This window comes from Astyanax mexicanus, chromosome 16 (assembly GCF_023375975.1).
Source record: "Astyanax mexicanus isolate ESR-SI-001 chromosome 16, AstMex3_surface, whole genome shotgun sequence".
In the NCBI taxonomy this organism is placed as follows: Eukaryota; Metazoa; Chordata; class Actinopteri; order Characiformes; family Acestrorhamphidae; genus Astyanax; species Astyanax mexicanus.
Window position 1 is genome coordinate 18,257,506 of NC_064423.1, and position 11,636 is coordinate 18,269,141.

At 36.6% G+C, this 11,636-nt stretch overlaps 1 protein-coding gene across 3 annotated transcripts; it reads left to right on the top strand.

Moving 5' to 3' along the window:
* Positions 1–80: 80 nt before the first annotated feature.
* On the top strand, positions 81–11,636 carry si:ch211-262i1.4 (thymic stromal cotransporter homolog). 3 transcript variants are annotated; one of them, XM_049465988.1, is made up of 6 exons: positions 81–1,449; positions 3,822–4,335; positions 5,257–5,739; positions 6,822–6,905; positions 7,905–8,061; positions 9,155–10,323. In XM_049465988.1, exons 2-6 carry the CDS (start codon positions 3,861–3,863, stop codon positions 9,198–9,200), a joined length of 1,245 nt encoding a protein of 414 aa, XP_049321945.1. In that variant the 5' UTR covers positions 81–1,449; positions 3,822–3,860; the 3' UTR covers positions 9,201–10,323. The 3 variants fall into 3 exon arrangements, 2 of the variants coding, with proteins under 2 accessions (XP_049321945.1, XP_049321946.1); XM_049465989.1 differs by lacking the exon at positions 81–1,449 and adding an exon at positions 10,335–11,636 and having other exon boundaries at positions 1,465–4,335; positions 9,155–9,220; XR_007424936.1 differs by lacking the exons at positions 81–1,449; positions 9,155–10,323 and having other exon boundaries at positions 1,462–4,335; positions 6,822–6,975; positions 7,905–7,993.

An 11,636-nucleotide genomic window follows, 5' to 3' on the forward strand; every position in this document is an offset into this window, starting at 1 on the left:
TTGATTGCTCTTATAGTTAAGGACCATAAGGTCTATACACCCCTGGCAAAAAGGAATTAAAAACCGAAGGTTATGACAATAGATTACCATTTGCAATGCAATGATCAATTTTTTACTTCAGCTATATCGCTTTAAATACCGTATTTTTTGCACTATAAAGCGCGCTGTATTATAAGGCTCTCTATTAATAAACGTCTATTTTCTGGTCTATTTAAATACATAAGGCGCACCTGGTTATAAGATGCATTATGTGACACTAGTAAGGAACAGGTCTGTCCCTCTGTTTTCCTTCTAATTCAGCAGGTCCTGCCGCTGGGTTAGGTAAACAAAACTGTAATTCTTAAAAAAAACTAAAAAGATTCTCTTTTAAAATCAAATGAGCACTACTTGTTAATCTACACAGATTTCTCTCCTGAAAACTGTTTATTTGGGTGAGTAAAGCACTTCCGTTTACTTACAGTGAGCTTAGATTTCCAGATTTACACTAAGGTTTGGTGCAGCAATATTATCATTAGGGGGCTGACTGCTAGCGCTAGCCGACAGCGCTGCACTGAGGAACCCTGTGTGTTCTGGTAAGTCAGGGTGATGTTAGCTAGCGGCCTGTCCCACATGGCTTGTTTTAACATGGTAAACGCACAAAGTACAGTCCGATATATTCACCCCTGAGCGGCAAAAGAGCTATCGCTGAATGCAGTCAGTGGGTAATACTAATGCTGCTCCAGTAGTGCTAGCTGGGGTTAGCAGCAGGCTACAGACTGATAATACTCACCTCTGAACAACGAAAGAGCTAGCGCTTAGCACGGTTAGTGGCTAATGCTAATACTGCTCCAGTCTCGGCCCTTTATAACGCTGTATCTCAGTGGAGTTGCTTTACTGCCCCCTACAACCTGACTGGGAGAATTCATACATAAGGTGCACTGATGATTTTTGGGAAAATTAAAGGATTTTAAGTGTGCCTTATAGTGTGAAAAATACGGTATGCTAACTTCACAACTAGCCATGTATTTTTCTCTTATGCAGAGACTTGCAAATTCGACATGTTTTCTGCGATCATTAATTCTATATATAGTTTTGCATTGCTTTAATCACTTATGAGAATCAATTAAGACCAACCCACACCACCCTACATTTATATTCTGATTGTTTTCTCTGTTCTTAACATGATTTACAGGCAGTAGCGAGTCATACTGCTGGCCACTGTCCAACACAGATTGAATTTTGCCTGCCTGACAGATGCTGAGGGTATTGCCCTTCTTCCCTCTCTTACGATTTCACTTCACTGCTCAACTTCCCTTTAGCCAAATTCTGTCCTGATATCACTGCACAGTCAGAGTCAGAAGATGGTTTGGTGTGAGGTTATTTCCTGAATTTCTGGACATTTTTGGCATTTAGTGGTTTAATATGTCACATTAAAGTCCCCTGAAGCAAACGAGTGGATAAGAGCTGCAGGTAAGTACAGTAACTTTATTCATCTCTAATAATATAATACTATAATATATACTCAGATAATATTTTATACTATCAAAAATGTAAATCTCTTATCTGAGAATTTTTATACAATTATGTAGAAACTGTACTCTTTTAATGTGGTTTCCGATTACGGGTTTATATTGATTTATATCATATACAAACAACACAAGGAAATGTTTGCATAATAGTGTAATATAACCAACACACATTACATAACAAGTTATTTTAGATCTTTACGTTGTAAATATTATTCTGCCCAACAACAGGGGGTTAATAATAATCTACCCCCAGATTAATGCAGTGTTTTACATTTTAAACTCTATCTATAAAACAAAAGATTCACTTTAAAGCAGATTACTATGTCTGTACTGTGAATTGTATATACATGGAATGTGTATATGAAACAGAAATTCAATACTTTTTAAAGAGAACCATTTTTGAAAAATGTATGTCAGTTGACATGAAAACATTATTTTATTATTTATTATTTTAATTTTATAAACTTTTATAAAGTGTGTTTAAATGTATGGAAGCCCATCTCTGCCACCTAAATAAAAAACAATCCAGCATGTAATGTTTTTCTCATTATTGATTAAATTGCTATTTTGGGATACTAAGTATTTCTTCTGAGTTAAGTTGTTATTTTGAGATACTAAGTCGTTATTTGGAGACACTGAGTTGTTATTTTGAGATGCTCTCATTATTTTGAGATGCTATCTCAGTAGTTTGAGATGCTAAATCATAGTTTTGAGATAGTTTAAGATCCTAAGACAGTATTTTAAGAAATTACAACATTATTTTTTGATGCTATTTCATTATTTTCAGATATTAAGTCACTATATTGAGATACTAAGTCAGTATTTTGAGGTACTAGGTGATTATTTTGAGATACTAAGATAAAAAGCATCAAATAACCACTGTAGTACTTTAAAATAATGCCTTAGTATCTCAAAATGAGATACTAAAAATAATTCTCAAAATAATTACTTAGTATCTTAAAATAATGAGAGCAATTTACTTAATAAAATTGAAAATATGTGCCGGATTTTTTTTTATTTTAGGTGGCAGGAATGGACTGCCATACAAATGTAGATATGGTTTTGCTTTCACCAAAAGTATTATTTGGATGCACAAAAATAAATGTGGTCAGAATAGGTTTTTTCCCCACAATACCTTAGAAAAAACACTTTTGGTTTTGGTTTTAATAAGTCCCTTTAGGGGCTTTGTACAAATATATACCAGCATAAAACTATAGTTCCAGAAAAACTGGGCTGGTAAATAAAATGTAGTTAAATCAGAAAGCAGTCTTTTGTATAATTTTATTTGAGCTTAATTAAATTTGAATATTTTTTTTTTACTTTATAAGGTAGTTTGGTACTAATAATGATGTGAGTAGATGATGTTTAGATAAGATAGGGCTCAGTGTTCTCAAACATTCAGCTGTGAGGCCTTGTCCAGAGCATTAATTTTAGCCAAAGACAAATCAATATGATTGTTGGCAAGGCCAAACAGCAAGGCCAAAACCGATTACATGTAACTGCATTACATAATCAACCTAAAACTGTATCTGTATTACTTAAATATCTTGAATACAGTTACACTTTAAAAAGAGAGTGATTGAATTGAGTGGGTAATATTCTAGTGTAAATATTATTTATTACAATACTTGTTTATGAGAAAACTTATGTCCTTGCTGACATTAGAAAACACTCTGAATTACTCAATTTCTTTTCTAAATCGAAAAATGCTGAAGAAAAAATTCAGACCAACACCAGACCAGTATAAACCAGTTTAGACTTTTTAGATAAAGATGAAATTCATGCTGGGCTAGTCTGTATGAGTCAGGTAGATGTCTAAACATTTTGGTGCAGTTTCCTGGAAAGGGGATTAAACATGGTTGTAGATAATATATATTTTAATGGAAAATCTTAATTTATAATTAAATGTAGTCCAAGACTAGGCTTAATCCTTGTCTGAGAAACTACCCCTTAATGCTGAATGTAAATCATCCAAAATACTAAGAATAAAAGCATATTAGTTTTTTTCTATATCTTTTTACATTAACTAATGAAATGAATAAACTAAGTAACTAAGTAAATGAATGAATGGTGTATATACTGAAATAAACTATTTTGAGATAACAAAAGCCCCTTACAGTTCTCCACCTGAATATCTACACATCAAAAGACTGTACAAATAGTGCAGTTGTCGAACTTGACTGTCTAGTTTCAAGAAAAATGTATGTGATACAGAGGTAAACCCTCTGTACTATGTATGTACAGGTACCTTTACACAATACCTGAACGTTCACTTCAACTCAGGTTCTCTGCACATTCTCTCTCTTCTTTAAGGTAAAGGGAACTGAAACGCAGCAAAACTTGAGCGACGTAATGGAGAGACTTCTGACTTTAGTGGAGCCTGTGGTGATCATCAACAAACTGGGAACCTCCTTTTTTGAGATGTCGCTGACTCTGACTGTGTACAATGTTTCACTAGAAACGGCAGACGGACAGGTTGACCAGGCCCAAGCGGCCTCCTCTCGCTTCTTCCTCATTCACTCCATCATCTGCACCGTCGCAGCCATGCTGTCCACCGTGCCGCTGGGCCGTGTGGCGGACCGGAGGGGACCGAAAGTGTTTCTGATAATGTCTCAGCTGGGTTCAGTCATGGGCATGTGTGTCCTACTGGTTTTCCTGTTCTGGAAGTTACCTTTGGAGTTCCTGTTCCTGGGTTCTGCAGTGTATGGCCTCAGTGGGGGTGCTCCAGCATACTGGGCTGGTGTGGTGGCGCTGGCGGCCCTCAGCTCCAAGCAGAGGCACCGCACTTTGAAACTGAATGTCGTGGATCTCTGTTATGGGATTGCTGGTAAGAGCAGATGATATATAACAAACATAATATAACCATTCTCAAATCAATTTAATGATTATGGAATAATACACAAGAGGGAGTGCTATAATGTGTAATATTGGCACTGCTGTGCTGCAGTCATAGGCACGAGGTGTGGTCTGCCGTGTGTAGATAGAGGGACCCATGCAGATGTTTTCGTCTCTTTTTATTATTTATCTTTTACTTTTCTCAGATTTTGAAATAATAAAAAAAAATCTTAATATTTTGGCTTAACAGCTTACACTAAGTCATAAATTCATGGTGAGTTGGACAAGGATGATGTCTCAGATTTTATTTGTGTGTGTAAACACTCTGAATATACTTTTAGCAGTGTGGGCAGAATGGCAAGTCCTGCTGGAAAATGAAATCTGCACATCCATAAAAGTTATAGAGCCATGTTATCGGCTAGTGTTGGTCCACTGTGTTATATTAAGTCCAAAGTCAGTGCAGTGTTTTCCCGGAAAATCTTACAACACATGCTTCCCTCTGCTGAAAACATTTATGAAGATGCAGATTTTATTTTCCAGCAGGACTTGGTGCGTTTATATAATATGCTAATTTCTGAGAAAATAAAGTAACGTTTTAATGATATTCTAATTTTCTTAGGTCCACCTGTAAATGCAGTAAAAAGTAGAAGTTCGTTCTCACGTGATCATAATGTTTTGAGGTGTAATGTCTATCCATGTAATCATTTCAATGTGAAATTCATGCATTTTTCTAATTAAGGAATTTTCTGAGGAATGTAGGATCCGAAATTGGCTTTGATGTTTTGTTCTATGAAAACATTTTTGTATAAAAACACAGTTTACATCAGCTTTTCAATGTTCTGGATGAACTGATGATACTTACAGTGTACCTATAAAAACATACCATGCATTAAACCCCTACTCTTATTTGCAGGGGTCCTGGGTGGTCTACTGTCTGGGTATGTGTATCAGATAGGCCATAAAGGAGTGGTCCTGATTGGGATGGCCATCTCATTCAGTGTGGTCTCTCTCCTCTACTCGACCTTCCTCCTGTCCGGCTCGGTTCAGAACAGTGAGGATAAGGAGCTGCTGCTGTCCCGGGCAGGGAGGAGCGAGAGGACGAACAGAGCGGCGGTGGGTCTGCTGATATCAGCTATGGTGCTGTTCATGCTGGGAATGATCGGAGCAGAGAACATTCTGACGCTGTATGTGCTGAAGCCTCCTCTGAGCTGGGACTCTGTGTGGGCAGGGTACGGCAGGGCTGCTACTGATGCTATGTATTTAAGCAGCTTCTTAGGGGTCCTGGCACTGTCTGGAGTGCTGGGGGACACAGCTCTTACTCTGCTTGGTATTGTATCCAACTGCACTGGGATGGCTATTATGGCGTTCACAATGAAGAGCTGGGTCTACTTCATGGGTAAGTATATGGATAATAGTGCAAGAAAAACATTTTTGTTTTGTTTGTTTTTGTGTGCAGAAACTTTTAAAGGTGTTAAAAAAAATCAAGGTTCTTAAAAAAAACATGTGCAGCTTTATAAACTGAAAAACATGCACCTAATTTCTAAAAATCTGTCATGTAAACAGTGTTTAGGAAACAAATGGAGAACTCGATTTGGTTCCATGTGGTACCTTTAGAGAAGTAGGTGTAAAGCTGTGCCAGTAGCAATAGTTGTTAACATTATTAGTAATAACTGTGTAAAGTTGGTGCCTGTTAGTAGCACTCAAGTCCAGTTGTCTCAAGACCACAAACAAAATATCTGAAATACATTACCTAACATGCATTACATATTTACATATTCATTTAATGATGTTTTTTTGCTAATAAATAAAAGAGAATAGAAAAACACATTGATGCACCACAAATTGGTTAAAATATTAGATTAAAAAGATAGTAGTACAATTAAATACAAAAGCAATGGGACAATAAAAGTAAAAAAAAATACGTAGTTAGTATTAAAATAGCATTATAAAGAACAGTATAGAGAAAAAGTATAGTATTTACAAAAAAAATTAAAGGGGGGCAGTAAAAAAGATACAATTGCACTCACCTTATGTTTGATTATACAAGTATTATTGATAATGTTTGTATGAGCTACAGCCTATTTTATTTCTGTTTTCAATTTTATTTCTTGTAATTTTTTATTTGAAGACAAAAATCATTCTCTGGTCATGGTCTTGTTTGGGTCTAAGCCACTCAGTTTTGACCTAGAATTACTACTTAAGGTCTTGGTCCTGACTTGGACCTGACTTGATGTCCTGGTCTTAAATATAACACAAGTACCAGTTCTATATTTGTCTACACTTGTCTGTGTTTTCCCCTCCTCTTCTCCATAAATGTCACATCTCTGACTAACAAGAGCAAGATGGCTCTTTCCCAACCACAGTTCAGATCTTATGAAATAAATTGAGATGGCTACTATGTTGAAATAAAACAAAAGTTCCTATGTTGTAATCCAAGCTGACGCATCGCATTCAAGATCATGTTTTTTTCACCTACAGCTCGAGGAATAATGTTGTTTGCCTGCGTTCCCATGCCCACGATGAGAGCAATGCTTTCCAAGGTCCTGGATGCACAGCAATACGGTAACTGAGACATGAAACAAAAAGCGGGATAATTGTGAGAAGTGGAAAAATCCCCATGTGATGAATAAATGTAGGTGTAATAATTACTAGACATTAAAAGAGTCAGTACTGATAGCAGTACTGATTTTTCACAAGATTCAACAAAAAAACTAATAATTGTTATTTTACAGTACTGTGTAGATTGCCTAAACACATAACTTAAATCTATTTATCTTACCAAAAATGTATGACAATGCAAGTTAACATTCATACAGAAAAAAGTTTTTTTGAGAAAGGAATTGAGATTTTTTTGAGCTACTTTGAAAAACAGAACTTGCTTTAATTCTGTACTATATTTTGTGGTGACATTACCAGAAATGTCCTGCCACTTTTTTCTTCCCTTTACACTGTATCTGAATTGTTGGTAACCAAGGGATGTGAAGATACATCAGTTGCTCCAAATGTTGGCTACATTGCTCAGCTAGATATGGGGGTTCTTTACCTTGGAACAGCCTTCTATGACTTAGCAGTTGAGAAATGCAGCCATCCTCAGCTGCTGCCATAGACTTTGGGACACAGCTACAGTTTTCCCAATTCTCCTACGAGTACATATAGATTGCTAAAATAGCGTCTTTATAGTTTTAATAAACACAGTGATGTAAAGCATTCATATTCTTTCTTTGAATCTTATTCTTTATTGTAATAGTGAAGAAGTTAGAAGTTGTCACAGGTGCCTAAAACATCTTTATTAAACAAAACAAAGTACACTACAGTGAAAATACAAACTAAAATCACATAATGATGAGTGGTACATCATACTAGTCACATGATGGGTGTTATGCTGTAAATGATAAACAAGAAACTTGCGGGTGAGAATTCCTTTCCTTAGAATCCTTTAATCAAAAGGTGGTGTCACCACTTCTTCTTTGTGTTTTCATTTTCACTGTTTTTACAGGAAACCAAATAGATTGAGAAGAGCCGGACCTTTCGTAGAAACTGAGTGCTGTGTCTGTATTTTAGGTCGTATATTTGGGAGGCTGCAGTTGGTTTTGGCTGTGACTGAGCTCCTCTCTACAGTGATCTTCACCTCCATTTATCCTCTCACTCTGAACTCATTCAGCGGCCTCTGCTTCCTCCTGTCCTGCACCATCAGCTACCTCAGCGTAATCCCAGTCCTGTAGGTGTCACCTCCTACACACACACACACACACACACACACTTTTACCTGGAATGTTTTCTCATTAGAGGCCTGAATCGAGACCTTTAGCGTAACTGATGAGCATGGTTTAAGCATTTCAGTAATAAGGCTATGGTTTCAGTGGTTTTAAACTGTAGAAAACTGTACAATGAGGAAGCAGTGGTTTGGATGATGATGCCCAGAGAAAAAAAAAAAACATTGTATCTTTAACACTATCCTCATCTTAGTGTTTCTACACTAATTGTTCGTCTTATCAGCCTCACTGACCATATTTGATCACTTTGTAGTTCCATAATTACAGAATGTAGTCCTTATGTTTCTCTGCGTACTTTATTATCCTATTTTTAACCTGTTCTTCAATGGTCAGGACACCATAGGACCAACACAGAGCAGCTATTATTTGGTTGGTGGGTCATTCTCAGCACTGCAGTATCTGTACTGACATGGTGGTGGTGTGTTAGTGTGTGTTGTGCTGGCATGTGTGGATCAGACACAGCAGTACTGCTGGAGTATTTAACCCCTTAACAGGCTTTGGCCAATATACAGTCTACAAGTGTAGGTGACACAAACCCCTTTTTCTCTGCAGGAATATGTTATTTACATTCTGACAAATTTGAGTGCTTTGGAGACCCCTACAGGACACTTGAATAAGATGCCTGTCCACCCTCTACTCCACTTAATAATTTCAGATCAGTAAGAAGAATTAACCCAAAATTCTGCATTTTTTAAATTAGACATAACATTTCGGTGACTAGAGAAGACTAAAGAAAACTAACTTCAACAGTACTGCTGTGTCTGATCCATTTGTACACAATAACACACCACCACCATGTCAATAATAGCTGTTCTGTGGTGGTTCTGTGGGGTTCTGACCAAGAACAGGGTGAAAGGTGGATAATAATGTATACAACAAAACTGAAGTACTACATCCTTCTGTTAGAACTACTATAGATCTACTATAATTGCTCATATATGATCAGTGAAAATAAAACAAGGTGATCGTAATATTGTGACTTGACTGTGCATCACTATAATAAATTAATCCATTAACTACAATGTGCTTCATTTACAGATACCTACAGTTCAGGCAGAGGAGAGAAGATTATCCACCTTTATAAGAGCTTTTTGTCTTGCATTGGTATGGGCTCAACAGTATTTAGTTTTTTATTATTTGATTTTGTCATTTGATCTGATGTAAAGACTGGACTGTGTTTGTTTTTACACGGTATACAGTCAATGTTGTCTTGATCTGCTATGTAAATAAACCTCCAATTATTAACACAGAAAACTGTACCATATTATTATTCAACACCAGAATACAGGAACACATTTCCCAAAAATTGTCAGTGCGCCTTATGTATAAATTTTACCAGTCAGGTTACAGACATCCCAAGTTGCAAAAGTTGATTTCAGGGAGGACTCCCGCAGCTTCAGGGAGACTTGGTTTGTGAGGTTATAAGAAGCAGAGAGTGTTATACAGGAGTTTCAGTTTAGTTTCTCCAACACCAAGACTTAAGCAGTATTAGCATTAGCCGCTAACTACTAGCTCTATCACCGTTTAGAGGTGAGTATTTTCCGTCAGTTGCCTGCTGCTAACCCCGGCTAGCACTGCTGGAGCAGCATTAGCATTACCTGCTAACAGCGCTAAGTTTATTATCATCTTGTAGCCTGCGAGTTTACTGTGTTCAAACAACGTGGGACTATCCCCTAGCTGATAATGCCCTGGCTTACCGGAAAACTCAGGGTTCCTCAGTGTAGCACTGTGCGGTGGCAGTTAGCTGCTAATGCTAATGCATGCTTCACCAGCCTTAGTGGAAATCTGGAAATCTAAGCTTAATGTAAATAAACAGAAGCGCGTTACTGACCTAAATAAAAGGTTTTCAGGACAGAAATCTGTGTAGATTAACATCCAGTTAGTCGTTTTACTTTAAAGATTTAAAAAATTACAGCTTTGTTTACTTAACTTACCCACCCTGCGGTGAGACCTACTGAATTATAAGGAAAACATGGCGACAACCCTGTTCCTTACTAGTGTTGCATAATGCACTTTATAATCCAGTCTGTCTTATGTATGAAAATAGACCAGAAAATAGATGTTCACTCGATAGTGCGCCTTATAATCCGGTGCGCCTTATTGTGCCAAAAATATGGTAAACTGGCATCTAGTTTAATGCTGTATACAGTATAAAATTTTCCTCTTGATTTACATTGTTTGGCACCTAACTATCTGATCTCTTTGCTTTGTTGTCCAGATACTGTCCCTGACGTCTGCTCTGGTCTGCTAAGGCTCATTTTCTCTCTGTTCCTTTTGTCCAAAAACACATGTACAGTGAAAGAGCCTTCAGTACTGGTGGTCCAAAGCTATGGAACTCTGTTCCCCTTTTAAGCCTTAGATGCACGAGTGACTGGACCCTACAGTCACTTCCATAAATAGCATTATGTATATTTTTAATATTAGCATTATTTGGTCCAGTTAAAAAAGACTCTGATTTGTTTGCATCCATGGTGCAATTCATTTTGGCAGGAGTGAAAATGTACTCACACTCAAGTCTGGACCAAAACAGTCGTACTCCAGTGAGGAGGTGGTCTCAGTCCGGTCCCCAGTGAACTCTGGACTGTTTGGTTGTGGTGAGAATGTGATCCAACCTCGATCCAACCCAACTATTAAATATACTCTTCATATTTTGAGCGGGTGTTCAGAAGCAATGTCACCTAATTTATTACCCAGCTAATTACTACAGCCACGAACAAAGGCCACTGCTCCATGCTAAATTGCTCTGAAATACATGGGGTTAATAATTGTATTTAGGTTTAAAAAAGATTACTGTTATTGTTATTGTTATTATTATTATTATTATTATTTAAAGTTTTTTATTTTTTCTGCATCACTGCAACACAATGTCTACTAGTATATATTTATTTTTATAATCCACTTTGCCACATGGCATTTTGCTTAATTTAGCTCACAGTTTGCTACAGTTTATTAGGCAAACATTTAAATTTCTCATTAAAAAAAAATACAAAATAAATAACAGAGGAACAAGGGGAAATGATAAACAGATGTTTGGAAGATTGTAGTTATAATAATTAAGGTAACATTCCAAATAAAAACAAATTGATTACTTAAATTAGTTATTTTAATTTTAACCAACTTTTTTTGGAAAATGTATGGAAAAACAGTTTTCAGTCAATTAAAATGCATTCATATTTAATTATAGTGTTTAACTGCTTGTCTAATAGGTTTAATTACACCCCCCTTGAAAAAAATACTACAGAAAACAGACCACCTAGCTACCTGTCTGACAAGTGATTCCACACAAAAAGACCATATTAATAATAAAAGCAAGATTAGAACATGCATAAAAGCCATTAAAATAAACTTTTGAAATAGAAAAAAAAGAAAGACATCTGCTCACCTTTTAACATGCTGTCTAACAGTATCTGTTTTTCAGCAGAAGAGGGCAGCAAGAGCTCACATCAGAAGCTAACTCCTGAGTGGTACAGGGAAGTTTAGAAGAGCCACTTTTTGGAAAGTTGCACATTATTTCCTCATT

Excerpts from the sequence above, each read along its gene's own strand:
- si:ch211-262i1.4 (XM_049465988.1), top strand. The coding sequence starts at position 3,861 with ATGGAGAGACTTCTGACTTTAGTGGAGCCTGTGGTGATCATCAACAAA. Across the intron at positions 4,336-5,256 it reads TCTCTGTTATGGGATTGCTG|GGGTCCTGGGTGGTCTACTG; the intron begins GTAAGAGCAGAT and ends TCTTATTTGCAG. Across the intron at positions 8,062-9,154 it reads CTCAGCGTAATCCCAGTCCT|ATACCTACAGTTCAGGCAGA; the intron begins GTAGGTGTCACC and ends CTTCATTTACAG.